The sequence below is a fragment of the Aquarana catesbeiana genome, linkage group LG05, assembly GCF_042186555.1.
Source record: "Aquarana catesbeiana isolate 2022-GZ linkage group LG05, ASM4218655v1, whole genome shotgun sequence".
In the NCBI taxonomy this organism is placed as follows: domain Eukaryota; kingdom Metazoa; phylum Chordata; class Amphibia; order Anura; family Ranidae; genus Aquarana; species Aquarana catesbeiana.
Genome location: NC_133328.1, coordinates 378225234 through 378243912, shown reverse-complemented (window position 1 = coordinate 378243912; position 18679 = coordinate 378225234). Strand labels below are relative to the sequence as shown.

Here is an 18679-nt window from a genome sequence, read left to right as displayed (position 1 = left end):
AAGGGTAAAAGTGCTAATTTGCCCCAGCTGAAGCCTATGACTTAAACTGGGAAGACTACTTCCGCCTCTTAGACCTCATAGACACTATACAACTTTTGTTGTCTGATTTCCTTTAGATTTACCAAAACCATGTAGTACAAGGGTCTGCCTGATTGCATACACATTGAAACTGTTAAGGTTTGACCTCATGTTATATGGTTTTGGTAAATCTGAAGGAAAACATCTACAGAAAATTGTATAGTGTGTATCCAGCTTAAGGCCCAGAAGAGCTCAATTCATTACGAACAAGCTTCAATCTCCAAGGCCAGACTTAAGCTAGGGACACAGTTCAATCGCAAACCTTGGGCTTTTAAATCCCTCAAGCTTGCAGATAAGTCCTCTTTGACATAAAGAGATACCCCACTTTCCACCATAGGCAGGTGTCTGTTGGCCTTTGAGGACACCTGATTAACAACCATCTCTGATGCCTGGGTAAGAGGTGTGGTTTCTAGGGGCTATAAGCTAGAGTTAAACTCTCTTTACCATCCCACTGCATGCTATCCAACCAGGATTCCACACAGATCTCCACACCCAACCAAGTCTCCACACCACCATGCTGCTGCTGCATATCTTTTGAACCAAATAGTGAACCCCATTGTTCAATTAGTGAAGAGCTTCAATGTTTTTACTCCAACCTTTTCACTGTTCCAAAACCAAAAGGGGACATTTTCCCCATCTTTATTCTGAGGGTTTTAAATGTCTTCATCTGAGTCCAAAAGTTTTGCATTTCCAACCGGTATGTCATATCCTCTTATCCATCAGGGAAATTTTCTAGCCTCAGTGGACATCAAGGATATGTACTTGCATTTCAGCATCTTTTGCAGTTCATCAATTCTACCTACATTGTGCCGTAGGCTGTCAAAGCTATCAGTTTGTAGTTCTATCATTTGGTCTGTTTTCTGCACCCAGTATTCACCAATGTATTGGCACCCATGCTAGCCTTACGATGCTCCCAGCATATTTTCGTTGTGGGATATCTAGATAATCTCCTGTTGAGGTAAGAGTTGGCACAAATTCTGAGCGATGAAGCTATGCAGACAGCCCCAATCTTAAAAAACTTTTTGCAACTAGGAAAACAATACTTATGAGCTGGAAATCCGCCACTCCGCTGTCGGTTAAATCCTGGATTCAGCACATGGGTAATACCCTTACCATGGAAAAATACATATATCGGCATAGGGGGAACCCTGAGAAATTTGACAGATTATGGGCCACATGGCTTGATACACCCGGAATTAGTCCCAGGGAACTGGTACAGATGAGGCTGCTCAGATGCCCATAAACATCATGGATGCCCGGGAAAATGCTAGCTTTTTTAAAAATAAAGTAACATTGTAGAGAAAAAAGCAGGGATGTTGAGGCTGCCAGTACCATGACAAGGGATCGCAGAGTATCAATATACAAATATAAACATTATATGTGCCACACACTGAATACTCACTGCTACTCGAGTATTAAAGTGAATGACTAATGGTTATGTCAATGTTCTTTCACTGACAAATTGAAGTGTAATGTGATGTATGTTTTGATTTGATTTGTTTTTCTTTTGCAATAAAACCCATTTGATTAAAAAAAAACAAAACAAAAAAAACATTTTGCTGCATCCTGAATCTTCAGAAATCAGCGCTGGAACAGACACATTGCTCGGAGTATCTTATCCTATACACATACATTTTCTATTCCATGGAAAACGTCTACAGTCCAGGAGCCATCCAACTCTGTGATTCCATAACTAATACTAGAAAAGCTACAATTTCTGGGGAAATTGTGTCAAGTGTTCTTGCCTCCACCAGTAGTCTACAAGCATTATCAAGCCTATCAGATGAAGGTATGACCACATGCATTTGGGGGGGTCTCAGCATCTTGTGTTTACAACCACTGTTTCCTAGCAACGCTCATGCCCTGTTTATGCTTCAAAACCACTGCTCAATACACAGGATCATGAGAGATGTAATAACTGTGCATGCAGTACTTCAAATGGTCGTATTTTAAAAACTATAAATCCTACAGTGAAGATCTTTATATTGTGAGAATCACAAGACCCAGACCTAGATTTTGATGCATAGTGTGAAGGGGCTAGAGTGTAGTTTCAATGAATGTCAATGGACGGCGTGGGTTGCAAACAAATGGTCATACTGTGAAAACTATCAGGACTATGGCTTAGCCGTGGACATGTTTAGTGGCAGCAGGGATAGCTGAACGTTTTGATATAAGATTTGTGTAGGTGGGCTTGAAAATGAGGGAGTGGCGGCAGTTTAGAAATCACGTCCTAATTTTTCAGCTTTTGTCACCTCCCACTCTAGTTTTGAACATTTTCCCATTCATTCTATGGGACCAATTTTGCCGATATTTCGTGAACCATTTGGCGAAACATTCCACAAAGTAATAGCACACCAATCGGGAACAATCCGCACGTTTCGGTATATAACTTGTCTATGTAGTGTAAAAACTGTGGGAGGAGTTAGGGTGGTAAATTTGGCTATAATAAGAATAATAATATATATGTGAGATAACAGTAAGTGGTCTTGTTATGCAATAAGCATACATGCATCCCTAAAATAAAAATGAATAGTTCATTTAAATATCCATATAAATAGTCCTAGGGAGAAAGTGAAGCGAAAGTAAATATCCCAATTTCCAGAAGAGTTCCAAAACTGTCCACTGTGCATAAATGGATTCACGTAGCTCCGGCATTGAAAAAGCCAAACCACTTACCGGACATTAATGAACCTCAGATTATAAAGCGCCCAATTGAGCCTTTAGGATTATTCACTAGGGCTCCCGCACTCTCTGGTCTCTGTGACTCTGTATCAGAGTTCTGGGCTTGATAGCAAACTCATTGGCTCAGGTATCAAGCACTGGTGTTGGAGAAATCTTTCAGCTCATTGTCTTGGACTGTCCCAACAATGGATTTCAGCCCAAATACCAGCTTTTCGGTACAGGGGTCTCAAAAGGAATATTGTTTTTCAATCAACATTTTGGAGCTCCAAGCAGTTTAGTTTTCCCTGCAATGCTGGATCAGGATTCAGTTGGACAACACCACACAAGTGGCTTACATCAATCATTATGGAGGAAATAATCAGAAGGAACTAGAAATCTTGCTGAGGCAGGACAAGTAAAACTTTAAAACTTATTCTAGTCTGAGCAGAACTCTACATTCCAGCATTGACAGTCATTTACATTCCAGGTGTGAACAATTGGCGGGGGGGGGGGGGGGGGGGGATGCTGGATGTGGACTTCCTGACTTCCAAGTTCAACAACAAACTGGAAAGGTTTGTATTCAGATTCACTGGTGGAAGAGGTGGATGCTCGGATGGCATAGCTCTGATAGCAACATGGGACCAGTATACCCTGATCTATACCTTTTCTTCTATGAACCAACTTCCTCTTTTACTCTGCAGGATTGAGCTGAAAGGCATTCCGGTGATTCCCATAGATCTGGACTGGCCCAGGTGGATACGATACTCTCACCTGATTAAACTTGATCCTGATCAAACCACTGGAAGAAACCAAGAGCAACCAGATCTCCTATCCCAAAGACCTGTTTACCACCCTCCTCCAAGGTTGCTGGCTTTAATGGCATAGCTGTTGAAGCGAAGGTCTTGAGAGACAGGGGTCTTTCTAAACTTCTAATTCCAACATTATTTAAAGCCAGGAAGTCTACCTCCTTCAAGGTCTACTATTGCATATGAAGGACATAACTAGCCTGGTGCAAGAAAAAAAAAAACTTTATCCCAGGAAACAGTCCATAGGAAGAATCCTGACTTTTTTGCATTCAGGCCTGGATCAGCATCAAAGCATCAAAGCATCAAAGAGCAAATCTCAGCCCTTGCGCTCTTATTCCAAAGACCGCTCACCTCTCTTTCATAGGTGAAGACATTTTAACAGGATGTTTATCATGTCTCTCCTCCCATGCAACCACCTGTAAATTAATGGCATTTGAATCTTGTTCTGCCAGAACTTTAAAGATCGCCCACTCTTTGAAGCTATCACGGACATTCCACTTTGATCCCTCACCCATAGGGTTGTTTCCTTGTTGCTATCACCTCTGTGAGGCGTGTGTCTAAACTGGAAGTCCTGTCCTGTAAAGAATGCTACCTGGTCATACACAAGACAAGATGCTGATGGGTAGAGGAAGATGATCTGCAACTCCATACATGCTCTTAAATATCTTCAAATTTATTGATACTCCATAAAAGACAAATAGCGTACAGCAGATGTTAACACGTTTCAGCCATGACAGCCTTGTTCACAACAGATATGTACAAAAACAACACAATATATATAGTATGAAAATGCTACCCCTCCTATTCATCACAGGAACTTTCAATTAGCTCATTAATAGTTAACAGGATGGAACAATTAAACAATTCAAAGGGGTGAGAGATGACAAAAAATCAAGCCAAAAAAACTGACAATAATCATGATCAATAAAATACATAAAGAATTCTAAATAAAAATAGTGATGATGAACTAATAAAACAACATGTCCAGAACAAAGTGGAAGCAGAGAGAGAAAGAAATAAGAGCCGTCATGGCTGAAACGCATTTACAGCTGCTGTACCCTATTTGTCTTTTATTGAGTATCAATAAATTCTGAGATATTTAAGAGCATGTATGGAGTTGCGGATCATCTTCTTCTACTAATTGTATTGGCAACTGTGCGACTGCTTATCCTGTACCCGACAGCTCAGGAGGATTTTTGGATAACTTGGGTAGTAGCGCTTTTTCTTTTTTCAAGATGCTGATGGGACTTATGCCGTGTACACACGGTCGGACTTTTCAGCAACAAAAGTCCGACAGACTTTTGGCGGACTTTTTAACAAATGGATTAGCCTACACACGATCACACCAAAGTCCGACAGATTCGTACGTAATGACGTACACCAGACTAAAATAAGGAAGTTGATAGCCAGTAGCCAATAGCTGCCCTAGCGTGGGTTTTTGTCCGTCGGACTAGCATACAGACGAGCGGATTTCTGGGTCCAGCGGAGTTACAACGTAAAGATTTGAAGCATGTTCCAAATCTAAAGTCTGTCAGATTTGTGACTGGAAAAGTCAGCTGAAGGTCCGGTGAAGCCCACACACAATCGGATTGTCCGCCGGATTTGGTCCGTCGGCGTCCATCGGACCAGTCCGGTTGAAAAGTCTGACCGTGTGTACGCTGCATTAGAGCTTCCTTTCTTCCTAAGGCAGTTTTGGCCTATCACCTCAACCAAGACATTTTTGTTTTGTCTCTCTGTCTGACTCGAGTACATCTAAATGGAATTTCCCTTCACTGTCTGGACGTAGTTCATGTTATGCAGGTTTATTTCCCAGTCGCTGCTAACATTAGAAAGACTGACTTTGTTCCCATAAAGCAGAACCAGCATCTCACTCCACCATTTTTGTCATGACTTAGGCAAATCATTATTGAAGCTTAAAGAGGAGTTCCCATTTAAAAAAAAAAAAAAATTAAAAGTCAGCAGCTACAAATACTGCAGATGCTGACTTTTAATTGGACACTTACCTGTCCCAGGGTCCAGCAATGCGGGGGATCGAAGCACCGCTCGTCTCCCCCTCCGTTCGGCGGCGCCAGCATTGCAACTGTGGGTGCCGGGCTGTGGCTTCAAAGCCAGGCACCCACTGCGCATGCGCGAGCGGCGCCGCGTGCCGTGATTAGCCGCTCAGTCATCTGGGACCTGTAATGGGTCCCAGATGATTGACAAGAGGGAGGGAGCAGAGCTGAGCCCTTCCTGTGCCGAGGGGAAGTGATGTCACCAGCTCAGGCACTGAAAGAGACAGAATACGAGGGACCCCCTAGCAACAGGCATTTAGAGGTAAGTTAAAAAAAAAAAATCCAAATTTTTTTTTAATTTTGTTTTAGGCACATTCATGCATTTTTTTTTTTTTTTTAGGGTGGAACACCACTTTAAGGTTTCAAAGATCCAGGTCTACCCTTTATTGTTTAAGCTCATGCTACTAGATCTGTGAGTGGCTCTTGGGCCTTTTGGCATCAGGCAACTTTTTTTCTGATTTGCAATGCTGCCACAATACAAGGACAAGGTAATCCATTTCTCAAAACAAAGTTGCTAAACTGCACTCCCCCGAACCATTTGTGAGATGAATTGTCTTCTGCAACTGGGATCCCATTCCCAGCAGCCACCTGCTTGTCTTAGCATTACTGGGCTGCTTCGGATCTGCTTATCAGGTTACACATAACCCCGGAAGTGCATAATAACATTGTGGAACCTTCCTGCTGTGTGCTCTCTGCCTCTGCTGGTCTCCTTTCCCTAATATATTAGGGAAAAAAATGGTTAAAAAGCAGCTTTTGCAGTTTTAACACTGGGTGCATGTTTGTCTTGATGTTTTTTTTTTTTTAATTTTAGGTTACTTTTTTTGGAGTTTTTTTCTTTTTATTAAATCAAAAGAAAGAGTTAGTAAATAATCTAAACATTAAAAAATGTACTCTCTATGGATAGAAATATATTTACTGTAATGGGCCAAGAAAAATTCCACCACTGTAAGTCCCAATATATGTGGTATAGATGAGTACAAGCTGGACACATCACATGTAATCCATATGTTATCATCTTCCCAGGTCATATTAGAACATTAGATTGAGCAATTGTTTAGTATTGTTTAAGTAACTAGGTAAATCTTGCACTAAAGGCTGTAATTGGCAGTCTACCCATTAACTTAACCATAAGTTTAAGGTCATGTGACCAGAGGTCAATTGCTTTAAAGGTTTTAACGGCTGCAAGTGTTTCCTGGAAAATGGGCGGAGCTGTGCTTTCTCCAAGGCTGTCCAGAAAGGCGATTTGGGAGAAACTAAATAATAAAATGCAAAAAAAAGGTATTTTATGTTTCTGTGTTCATATTATTTTTATTTTACACATATGAATGGTTTTGGGTTTGTAAACAAATCCATTTGCAGTTCTGATCTCTGAAGTGGGTACAGTGGTGAGTCACTATTGTCCTTCACTTCAGGTCTCCACATTGGTATGAATTACTTTTTTTACCTTCAAACCCATTCATACCAATGGTCCCCAGAGGTTTCTGTTGGAGAAGTTGGAGTTGGAGATAAGTGCTGTTAGATCAGGACATCACTTGGGACAGAGCTGCTAGCTTGTTATTACAGAAGGACTGTCAGATCTGGACTTTGCAGGGTTTGCATACTTTCCCTCATACCTGCAATTTCTGCTGCTGTAGCAGGAGCAGTCTTGAGAGAAGGTAACAAGGTGTGTAAAATGACAGAAGAAAGATGTCAGTTGGGAGTGGGTAAGCAAACCCGATCTGACAGCGCTATTGTATTAAGCAGTGATGTTTACAAAAATACAGAAGCTCTGCACTGGCAGGAAAGAAGAGCTAGAGGGGGAGAGATAGCACAGCCTGCACCTCCTTCTGACTCTAACCCCCATCACCCCTTCAGCACTCAGCTGTCAGAAGTAGTGATGCTGCTGCCACTACTCCTGTTAGCCTGTAGTAGACAGAACTCACCACGCCCCCCCCCCACCCCCAATAAATCACCTGTCCTGGAGAAACTGTCCCTACGCACTTGGCCCTGGCTGCCACCTTGTCTTCGATTTTGGATGGCATGTATTTTTATTGCTGTCTCTGTCCTGGATTGGTGGTTCACCCTCTCCATATGTTCTTGAAAATTCAAAATGTTATTGTTGCCTCCAGAACAACAGGTTCCTGTGACAAATCACTGAGAAGGGACCCCCCTCCCCCTCCCCAACTTTGGAGAGAACCCCTCTCACTAGAAAAATGATTAGAGTCTAGTCATTTTCTACGCTATTCTATTAAGAAACAAACTAAAAACTGTTTTGGATCAAGCTTTTTTTGTGCTGTGTATATTGTTCATATTTATTAAAAGCAGCAGAAAAATATTAATATTGTTGCCAACAATTAGTCAATACTTGTTCAAAAATATATCAATCACTTTGAAATCATTCAAACATTTACGTGAGAGGGATGTTCATGTGATTTTCAAATGATGATTAATAATCTTCTGTGGGATCAAATTTTCAGAGAAGAGATATTGCACATTTAAAACATACATATGACAGTCCTATGCACGCAGACATATAAGAAGCCAGTGCTGTCCGGCATGTTATTACCGGCTGTACTAAACCTTGTCTGAACAAGCAGTTGTCCGCTGTATAAGAGATCTTTCTAATCGACCAGAGCTCTTAACACACACCCTCGTATTGTCATTCAGTACATTACAGTTGAACTGTGAGCAGGCTAATTAGATGGACTGGATTTTTTTTTTTTTTACAAATTGACTAGGTAACTACACAACTATATACATTCAAATATTTGAATATTAATTAGACATTAAAACAAAGACTCACCTGACCTCTGTAGCTGCAGACACTGTTAAGCAAGTTCCCCTAAAAGCCTACAAGGGAAGCAGTGAAGTCCTTCAGATGTCAGCACTCTGCTTTCCTCTCTTCCTGAGCACCTGCTCAATGTTCTCATTAAAGTGAAATTAAACTGTATCTGAGCACCACAAACTGAAATTGCTATTTAATACATTTTTTAATATTCAAAGCAAACTAACCATACACCAATGTCTTTGTGCTTTGTTTTGTTGAGAAATCACTTAGAAAAACACCCCCTAGCAGTTCTAGCTGTGGCCATCTTGAGTAAGGGCAAATGACTCAAGTAGCATTTATTTTGTGGAATCCATGTGCCCCTAGCAAGTTAGCGCCAGATTCCAGAAGTACTGCAGAAGGCCGCAAAGCCACGGCCTCAATTACGGGTGCCATCTTGTGGTGGCCGTTGGTATGGCAACACAACCAGCAATGCTAATGCAATGCTAATGGAGCTTTCCCTGCCTGTTTTCACTGCCCGCCTATCTCCTTCCCAGAGTGGAGAAGAGAAGAAAGTGAATGTGGGGATAGCTTTTTTTTTTTTTTTTTCGTAATAGCTTTTATTTTTATTTATTTATTTTTTTTAAAGTAAAAACTGTTTATTTTTTTCTTAATTAAAATGAATGTATTTGTTATCTCCCTGCTTTGCCCCTTTCACACGGGCTGTCTGACCAGGTTCGCCTGTCAGTTTATCAGGCGGACCTGATCAGACCCTTAGAGCCCTTTCACACCGAGCTGCGGGGGGCGTCGGCGGTAAAGCGGCGCTATTTTTAGCGCCGCTTTACCGTCGTTTTAGCTGCGCTATTCAGCCGCTAGAGGGGGCGGTCTTTCTGTGTAAATTTAGGCATTCAGGCGAGAAAAATCTTTACTATAAGAAGATAGCAAAGCGTTTTCAGATGTCAATATCCTCTGTTCGGAATGTAATTAAGAAATGGCAGTCATCAGGAACAGTGGAAGTTAAAGCAAGATCTGGAAGACCAAGAAAAATATCAGACAGAACAGCTCGCAGGATTGTGAGAAAAGCAATTCAAAACCCACGTTTGACTGCACGATCCCTCCAGAAAGATCTGGCAGACACTGGAGTTGTGGTACATTATTCCACTATAAAGAGATACTTGTACAAATATTGTCTTCATGGAAGAGTCATCAGAAGAAAACCTCTTCTACGTCCTCACCACAAAAATCAGCGTTTGAACTTTGCAAATGAACATATAGACAAGCCTGAGGCATTTTGGAAACAAGTCCTGTGGACCGATGAGGTTAAAATAGAACTTTTTGGCCGGAATGAGCAAAGGTACGTTTGGAGAAGAAAGGGCACAGAATTTAATGAAAAGAACCTCTGTCCAACTGTTAAGCATGGGGGTGGATCAATCATGCTTTGGGGTTGTATTGCAGCCAGTGGCACAGGGAACATTTCACGAGTAGAAGGAAAAATGGATTCAATAAAATTTCAGCAAATTTTGGATTGTAACTTGATGCCATCTGTGAAAAAGCTGACGTTAAAGAGAGGATGGCTTCTACAAATGGATAATGATCCTAAACACACCTCAAAATCCACGGGGGATTACATCAAGAAGCGTAAACTGAAGGTTTTGCCATGGCCTTCACAATCTCCTGACCTCAACATTATTGAAAATCTATGGATAGACCTTAAAAGAGCAGTGCGTGACAGATAGCCCAGAAATCTCAAAGAACTGGAAGACTTTTGTAAGGAAGAATGGGCAAAGATACCTCAAACAAGAATTGAAAGACTCTTGGCTGGCTACAAAAAGCGTTTACAAGCTGTGATACTTGCCAAAGGGGGCAGTACAAGATATTAACTCTGCAGGGTGCCCAAACTTTTGCAGACGCCATTTTTTTGTTTTCTGTAATTTTGAAAGTGTAAATCATGGAAATAAAATCTAACTTTTTTTGACATATTATAAGAATGTCTAATCTGTAATTTGATGCCATTTGGAGATTTTTCCATCTTTCCTTGGCTTCGTTATGCACATTAATACACATTTTTACCTGGGGTGCCCAAACTTCCGATCCCCACTGTATCATATACCTTCCTACCTATTTACTAATGATAGCAGCATAAAAATTTAAAATTGGTAATGTTGCTTGAGAAAGTTTATTTCCACTTTAAAGATTAGTAAGCTAATCACTGCTGGAAGTAAAACTGAAAGTGCTTTCTGTTGTAAACTTTTAGGACCCAATCAAATGGGCATAGGGGCCCATAACAGCATTTATTTATGTACCCGAGAGGCACATATGTTCCATGCAGCCAAAAGCATATTAAAAAAACAGGCTGCCATATCCACCAGCTGTACGAATCTTCCCACACATTTGAGTGTTTACATCCATATATGGGGCAGATGCATGGCCCTGGATGCAGATATATGGCCCTGGATGCAGATATATGGCCCTGGACACAGATGCACTGTGGTCAGGCTATAGATGCATAAACAAACTTCGAGGTGTATAAACATAAGCATAAACACACGCTGTATGGTCTTCTGCGCCCAGGTGAATGAGCCATTAGGATGAATTGCTCCATAGTGCCTGGAGCTACAGAGACCAGCGGGGGCTTGTTTTAAAGCATATTTACTGCTTTTTAAGAAAATGTAAATATTTAATGTCCTGAGCCATAGCACAGTTCTACTTTAAGGCAAGCAAATTTGAGTGGTAATATTATTTTCTATGTCAATTGCCTGGAGTTTACATGTTCTCCCTGTGCCTGCATGGGTTTCCTTCAGCTATGTAGAATGTCAGATAGGGACCTTAGATTTTAAGCTCCTTGAGGGCAGGGATTGATGTAAATGTACAATATATATACTATATTACCAAAAGTATTGTGACACCTGCCTTTCCACGCACATGAACGTTAATGGCATCCCAGTCTTAGTCCTTAGGGTTAAATATTGAGTTGAGCCCACCCTTTGCAGCTATAACAGCTTCAACTCTTCTGGGAAGGCTGTCCACAAGGGTTAGGAGTGTGTCTGTGGAAATGTTTGACCTTTCATCAGAAGCACATTTGTTAGGTCAGGCACTGATGTGGATGAGTAGGCCTGGCTCGCAATCTCCGCTCAAGTTCCCCCACCCCAAACTCGCTCATCCATGTCTTTATGGACCTTGCTTTGTGCGCTGGTCCAAATCATTTGGTTGAGGGGGGATTATGGTGTGAGGTTGTCTTTCAGGGATTGGGCTTGGCCCTTTAGTTCCAGTGAAGGGAACTCTTAAATTATCAGCATACCAAGACATTTTGGACAATTTCATGATCCCAACTTTGTGGGAACAGTTTGGGGATGACCCCTTCCTGTTCCAACATGACTATGCACCAGTGCACAAAAAAGGTCTATAAAGACATGGATAAGCGAGTTTGAGGTGGAGGAACTTGACTGGCCTGCACAGAGTCCTGACCTCAACCTGACAGTACACCTTTGGGATGATCTAGAGCGGAGACTGTGAGCCAGGCCTACTTGTCCACATCAGTGCCTGACCTGACAAATGCGCTTCTGATGAAAGGTCAAACATTTCCACAGACACACTCCTAAACTTTGTGGACAGCCTTCCCAGAAGAGTTGAAGCTTTTATAGCTACAAAGGGTGGGCCAACTCAATATTGAACCCTACGGACTAAGACTGGGATGCCATTAAAGTTCGTGTGTGTGTAAAGGCAGGCGTCCCAATACTAGTGTTGCATTCATTTATGGCGCTGAATAAGTAACTGTAATAAATAAATAAATAATTTAAAAAATGGTGTATCATTACCTCATAGTATGAGAACAGGCGGACACCTTCCATCTGATGAAAAACTGGATAATGGGTCCTATCAATCTCATCGCGGCGATAAACATCTCCCGCAACCAGGAATGCATCCAGTCCAGAGTGCATCAAATCCCACTGATGAGCTGAGGTATGAGCACGAAGCATGTGAGAATGGTTTAAATAGTAATTGTCTCCTTTCTTTCTACTTGGATGGTCCAAAGGAACAAGAAGGCTGTCAAAATTTTGCTCTGTTGTGACAATGGGACATAAATTATCATAGACAGAAAACAGAGGGTTTTGATGCCGTCCTATATACTGCTTGTAAAAATGTTCCTTGATTCTTTCTTTGATCAGCCACAATGGATGATAACTCTGGTTGTGTAAATTCCGTCCAACCAAAGACATGATTTTACTACTAATATTTGTGAAATCATCTCGAGGGAACTGTCTACCGAGGAGTTCCACTGAACTAGGAATATCTGTAGATGTTCTAGAGGTTACTGATCTTAAACTTTCATGCTTCAAACACGATGTAATCCTAAGATTATGAGCCTCTGCATATCTTGATAATGTTGAATACTGAAGAATTATTTGCAGTGCAGAGCCTAAAAACAAAATAAAAAAATCTATAAGTCTTAATTTAAGATCACTTTTAAACACGCTTTTACCTTAAGGGTGGATGTAAAAATTACGAAGGCAAATCTTGACCTATACGATGGACAAACAAAGGTAACACAACAACAGCATGCCACACATACAAATAATTAAATATTTACTTTCCTTGTTTCAATAACTGACCCACAAAAATATATACTATAACCATATTTTCAGCCATACAGATATTATAATAATATAATTAATTATTAATTAGTTAGTAATTATTCAATTCTAATAGTATTCATTAAATTACCAAGTTTAAAAAATAACTGAATGATTTTACTGAAAACCCTATTTTTCTGTTCCCAACAGATCCTGAGTATACAGCTGTTGCCCCAACTCCTCTTGTGACTGATCCTAATCAATACAGAGGCAAGCCTCTTCTTTTACCTGAATATGCACATTTCAGTTTTGCTCAGTCCTGCCAAAAAAAAAACCAAAACAAAACAAAAAAAAAAAAAACACAGGGGAATATGCACTTTTTAGTATATTGCTAGTTTATATTGTGCTTGCATCTGAAAAACAAACAACAACAAAAAAAACATACCCTGATCCTCTCTAGTTTTGAGTTGAGTAATACCTTAGAATTAAACCAAGATAGAAATTGGTATACTAAAGCACCTAAATGTTATCTTGTGGGCTGCAGAAGTGAGAACACAGTCTGTCCTTTATCCTTTATACCCTAATGCCCTGTACACATGACCGGTTTTGCCGTCGGAATAAACTCTGAAGGTTTTTCCGACGGAATTCTGCTCAAGCTGTCTTGCATACACACGGTCACACCAAATTCCGACCGTCAAGAACGCGGTGACGTACAACACGTATGATGTCTCGTACTTGCTTCAGAGCATGCGTCATTTTTGCTACGTTGGAACAGCATACAGACGAGCGTTTTTCCCGATAGTAATTAGTTCCGTTGGAAAAATATAGAACATGTTCTCTATTTAAGTCCGTCTGAATTTTCGATGTCAGATGGGGCACACATATACGATGAAAAGCTCCCATCGGACTTTTTCTGTCGGAAATTCCGACCGTGTGTACGGGGCATTAAACTTTCATAGGTGAATAGTAAACTGCGAGAAGGACCGACTGCCATGCTTGTCTTGAAATCCTAATTCAAATCAGTTTTGACTAGAAACAGTTTATACATAATTTAGGTGTTTTAACCAATATATATTGTCTATCTATATAACAATTTGTAACTACATATACAAAAACACATGTTTTATACTACAAATTTAAAAACATCTTATTTTGCAATTTATATTATTTATCTGCAACAAAGGGTTTTTTCTGTATCCTTATAAACCCTACTTCCACATGTCACACTTACTGAGTTTAAAAGCTGCATATTACTTGAATTAAGGCAAGGTTCATACCTCCGCGATAAGATTTTGGTCCAACTTTCAGTGCGGTTGTAGTATTACTCCGAAGCAACTTTGATTTTTTATACTTTATGAGGCTAAAATTGCACTGGAATTGCATCAAAGTAGTACAGAAACCTTTTTCAAAATTGTTCTATGTTGAGTCGCTTTTGATGTGAACAGGCATCACTGGATATAATGTGATTTACCTTGTCATGCGATTCTGTGCAACTCAAGTCGCATCTGAATTTGCACTAGTACTGAATCTTATGGCTTTACATATTTGATTATATCTGTACTAATAGGCCAACATTTATGGACACACACTTAGCTCACTGGTGTTTGTAAAAAAGGACTTAGTCCCTGCTATAGAATGAAATTATGTATTTGTGCTTTAAACCTACTATACAATTAAAATTATCAAATACTTATTAGATATTTCATTTCCAAAAACAGGTTAAAGAACAAATAATCTACTGCCACTAACAGATTACAAACTGCAATACCATAAGTGACAAATACTAACATATTAAGAGCTGTAATGAACATAATGGAAGAAAACTCATCAGATGAAACGGTTTCATTCTTCACCTTTGGAGGCATTAAATTAACATTAGTTCATCTATCCAATTGAGGTCACTCAATAGGGTGCTTTTCTGTATTGACTGGGTTAAAATAATACATTTTAGAAATTAATGTGCATTCATTAAAAGGACACAAAAGGTGAAAGTGGGAAAAGTTTGAGGGTTCAGCAGTTAAAAGTTGCATATACCTACTGTATGTATATTATAGCATAGCAGTTGTTTGTCTTATTCAGTAATATAATGCTTAGAATAGTCAAATTACCCACTGCCATGTTTCCATCACAAGATATAAGAAACAGTCTAACCTAAATAGGTATATTTGCAGTCAATATAAATGATCAAACATTTATTAACCGCTTCAGCCCATGAAGAATTTACCCCCTTCCTGACCAAAGCACTTTTTGCGATTCGGCACTGCGTCGCTTTAACTGACAATTGCGCGGTCGTGCGATGCTGTACCCAAACAAAATTGATGTCCTTTTTTTCCCACAAATAGAGCTTTCTTTTGGTGGTATTTGATCGCCTCTGCGTTTTTTATTTTTTGCGCTATAAACAAAAAAAAGAGCGACAATTTTGAAAAAAACGCATTTTTTTTTACTTTTTGCTATAATAAATATCCCCCAAAAATATATAAAAAAAACAATTTTTTTCCTCAGTTTAGGCCGATATGTATTCTTCTACATATTTTAGGTTAAAAAAATCGCAATAAGCGTATATTGATTGGTTTGCACAAAAGTTATAGCGTCTACAAAATAGGGGATAGATTTATAGCACTTTTATTATTTTTTTTTTACTAGTAATGGCGGTGATCTGCGATTTTTATCGTGACTGCGACATTATGACGGACAAATCGGACAATTTTGACATATTTTTGGAACCACTGGCATTAATACAGCTATCAGTGCGATTAAAAATGCATTGATTACTGTAAAAATGTCACTGGCAGTGAAGGGCTTAACACTAGGGGGCGGTGAAGGGGTTAACTGTGTTCCCTGGGGGGTGATTCTAACTGAAGGGGGAGGGACTAACTACAGGAAGTGACAGATCGTGGTTCCTAGCTAATAGGAACACATGATCTGTCACTCCTGTCAGAACAGAACAGGGAAGTGTGCGTTTACACACACTCGTCCCTGTTCTGTGTCTCCTGGTCACGATCACTCGTGACCGGCGTTATCACGTACAGTAACATGGTTTCGTGCAGGGGAGTAAAACTGCAGCGGCTGGTCCGGAAGCGGTTAACACACACATGTTTAAGATTTCCTCTTACTTCCAGTTTGATTGCTGGGACAGGTAGACAGAAACCTCTAAAGGAGTTCAAGACAGCAATAAAAGCCCATTTTCTTTAAAGGCCCATTTACGCCTTTCTTTTAATGCACATGTGTTTCTATTAAGATAATTAGAAATGTATAACAACACATGATGTAACCAGCATGTGCACTGACGAGTTTTTTTTTTATGCGCTGATGAACAATGCAAAGTGCTTTGCAATGCAGGCTACAACATCCACCTTCATGCATTGAATACATTGGAAAATATCTGCCTTAAAAAAAAGAGAAGGGTAATGCAGCCTTAGTTAATTAGGGAAGGATTATTTATTCTAAATGTATTCTCGCTGGAGAAGCGACGCTTGAGAGGGGACATGATAACAATTTACAAATACCTCAATGGTGTTCCCAGGATGTGGAATTCTCTTCCACAAATGGTGCTATCAGAGGGGAGTATTGATATTTTTAGAAGACTCTTGGACGTGTAACTTAGTGAACACAACATACAGGGATATGGGAAATAATTATTGACATTAACACAAGTACACCCACACAGGTTGAACTGGATGGACTATTGTCTTTATTCAACTATACCAACTATGAAAATATACGTAACAATGTAAATATGATTAGAACCTTTGTTGTGTTTTCAATGAGATCATTGTCCCTAATAGGAAGATTCCTCATTACCTGTAAGGTAACTGGTACAGAAATTAAAACAAATCTCCCCAACAAAGACAGAAACAAAAAGTCCCCCACTCTAACTAAAATTAATGTTTTGGTTGGTTCCATAATAAGAAATAAATTATAAACCCATAACAAATCTGTTTTAATATAACTCAATATTCTCCATAAGAAAATGTACCTGCATTTGATATTTTATCACAATCATTCTCTCTTTAAAACAAGCATAAACAATACTTAGAATCTTTTTTTGACATGAAATAGTTACTTAGTCACATCATTTTATTTATCGGTGGGCCCCTTTCACATGGAGCAGATCCGCTGGACGGACTCCGCCAGCTCCGTTGATCCCCACTGAGCAGGCGAATGACAGGTCCCTCTCTGTACACTGTGCAGAGTGGGACCTGTCAGAGCCACGCTTTTCTCTATGGTGAGATCGGATGAAAACGGACACCTTATCCGTTTTCATCAGATCTCATTCGGTCTGATCCGCTGGATGGATGGTGAATGTATCCCCATCTGTCTGTTTTGAGCGGATCTTGTCGGATCAGATGGCAGGCAGGTGTCAGTGGACACATCTCCGCTGATATCCGCCTGCCCATAGAAGTCAATGGGTGGTCCGCTTGGATCTGCCTGAAAAACAGACAGGGGGTCCTGAGTGGACCGATCTTGTAAAAGGGCCTAAGTTTGTGTCTCACAAACTGCATACAGTTTTATTAAAGTGGTTCAAAAGACTTAAGGTTTTTGTGGCTAATGAAGGAGGTGTGGCCCTGCCTCTGAAATGAGTTCTGATTGGCCATTTTTCTCCCAGGTCTAACAGCTCCGTGTCATTGCAGCAGTTCTCCCAGGCTCCCTGCCTCTCCTCCCGCAGTGGATTCAACTTCACAGTGGCCACAGCACAGACCAGAACCCCTGGATTGGATTAGAGAAATCCATCTAATCACCTTGCCTGTCACCTTGGATACCTTGTGAGTGCATTACTTATGTTTTTAATGGTAATTACTTAATACACAGTACTACTCTATTGGCAGCTTTTTCTCCCCATCCGTTCCCCCCTCACCCCCCTTTTATTTACCTGACCCTGATATTGATCCAGCGATGTGCACAAGAGAAGAGGTTCTCTCTGCTCTCTTCCTCCTCACAGGGCAGATTGTTAGCAGCAGGAACCACTGGCTCCTGCTGCTATCAATCAAATTCTGTGACACAGAAGCAGGCAGCGAGGCAAAGCCCTGCTGTCTGTGTCTATGGATGCAGGCAGGGGGGCTTGGGGAGCAGCTTGCTAGGGGGGGTACTCAGAAGGGGGGGGAGGAGCCAGGAGCTACAGAAGGGGACGCGAGAAAAGGATGATGGGGGATGCTCTGTGCAAATCCATTGCACAGAGCAGGTAAGTATAACATGTTTGTTATTAAAAACAAATAAAGGTTTAATATCACTTTAAGAAAATAATGTTTTATTAATCTGTTGCAGACTTTATTTTGAGATCCTGCAGTTAACAGAACTTCCTGTTGCAGATAATGCAAAGCCATTACCATGCAATTAGCAGCAGCTGCTTTGTAAGCCTCATGACATGGTAAGTTATATCACAAAAGACAATTTACAGTTCCTCAAATTAACTCTGTAACCCATGCAGTAATCTTTGAAAATATGGTTTTAAATGGAAAAAGTATGGGATAAGTTAAAAAAAAAAAGCAAACCTTCCTACTTACCTCAATATTGCAGTATCAGTTTCACGATGCAGCTGATCTATTCTGGCTCTAAGACTCTAAAGCTGCATACACGCTATACAATTTTCTGTAGATTTTTTTTTCCTTCAGACTTACCAAAACCATATAATTTAGGTCAAACCTTAAGAGTTTCAATTTGTATGCAATCAGGCAGGCCCTTGCACTACATGGTTTTGGTAAATCTAAAGAAAATCAGACAACAAAAGTTGTATAGTGTGTATGGGGTCTAAGGATGGCCATACAATATACA

The 18679-nt window shown here is 40.3% G+C and overlaps 1 protein-coding gene across 2 annotated transcripts in view; it reads right to left on the bottom strand.

Moving 5' to 3' along the window:
• FARS2 (phenylalanyl-tRNA synthetase 2, mitochondrial) overlaps positions 1-18679 on the bottom strand; it is a 649181-nt gene that overhangs the window by 498557 nt on the left and 131945 nt on the right. For both annotated transcript variants that reach the window (XM_073631001.1, XM_073631002.1), the window contains exon 3: positions 12155-12756. In XM_073631001.1, the coding sequence (XP_073487102.1) occupies positions 12155-12756 (602 nt within the window). The remainder of the gene's footprint in view (positions 1-12154; positions 12757-18679) is intronic.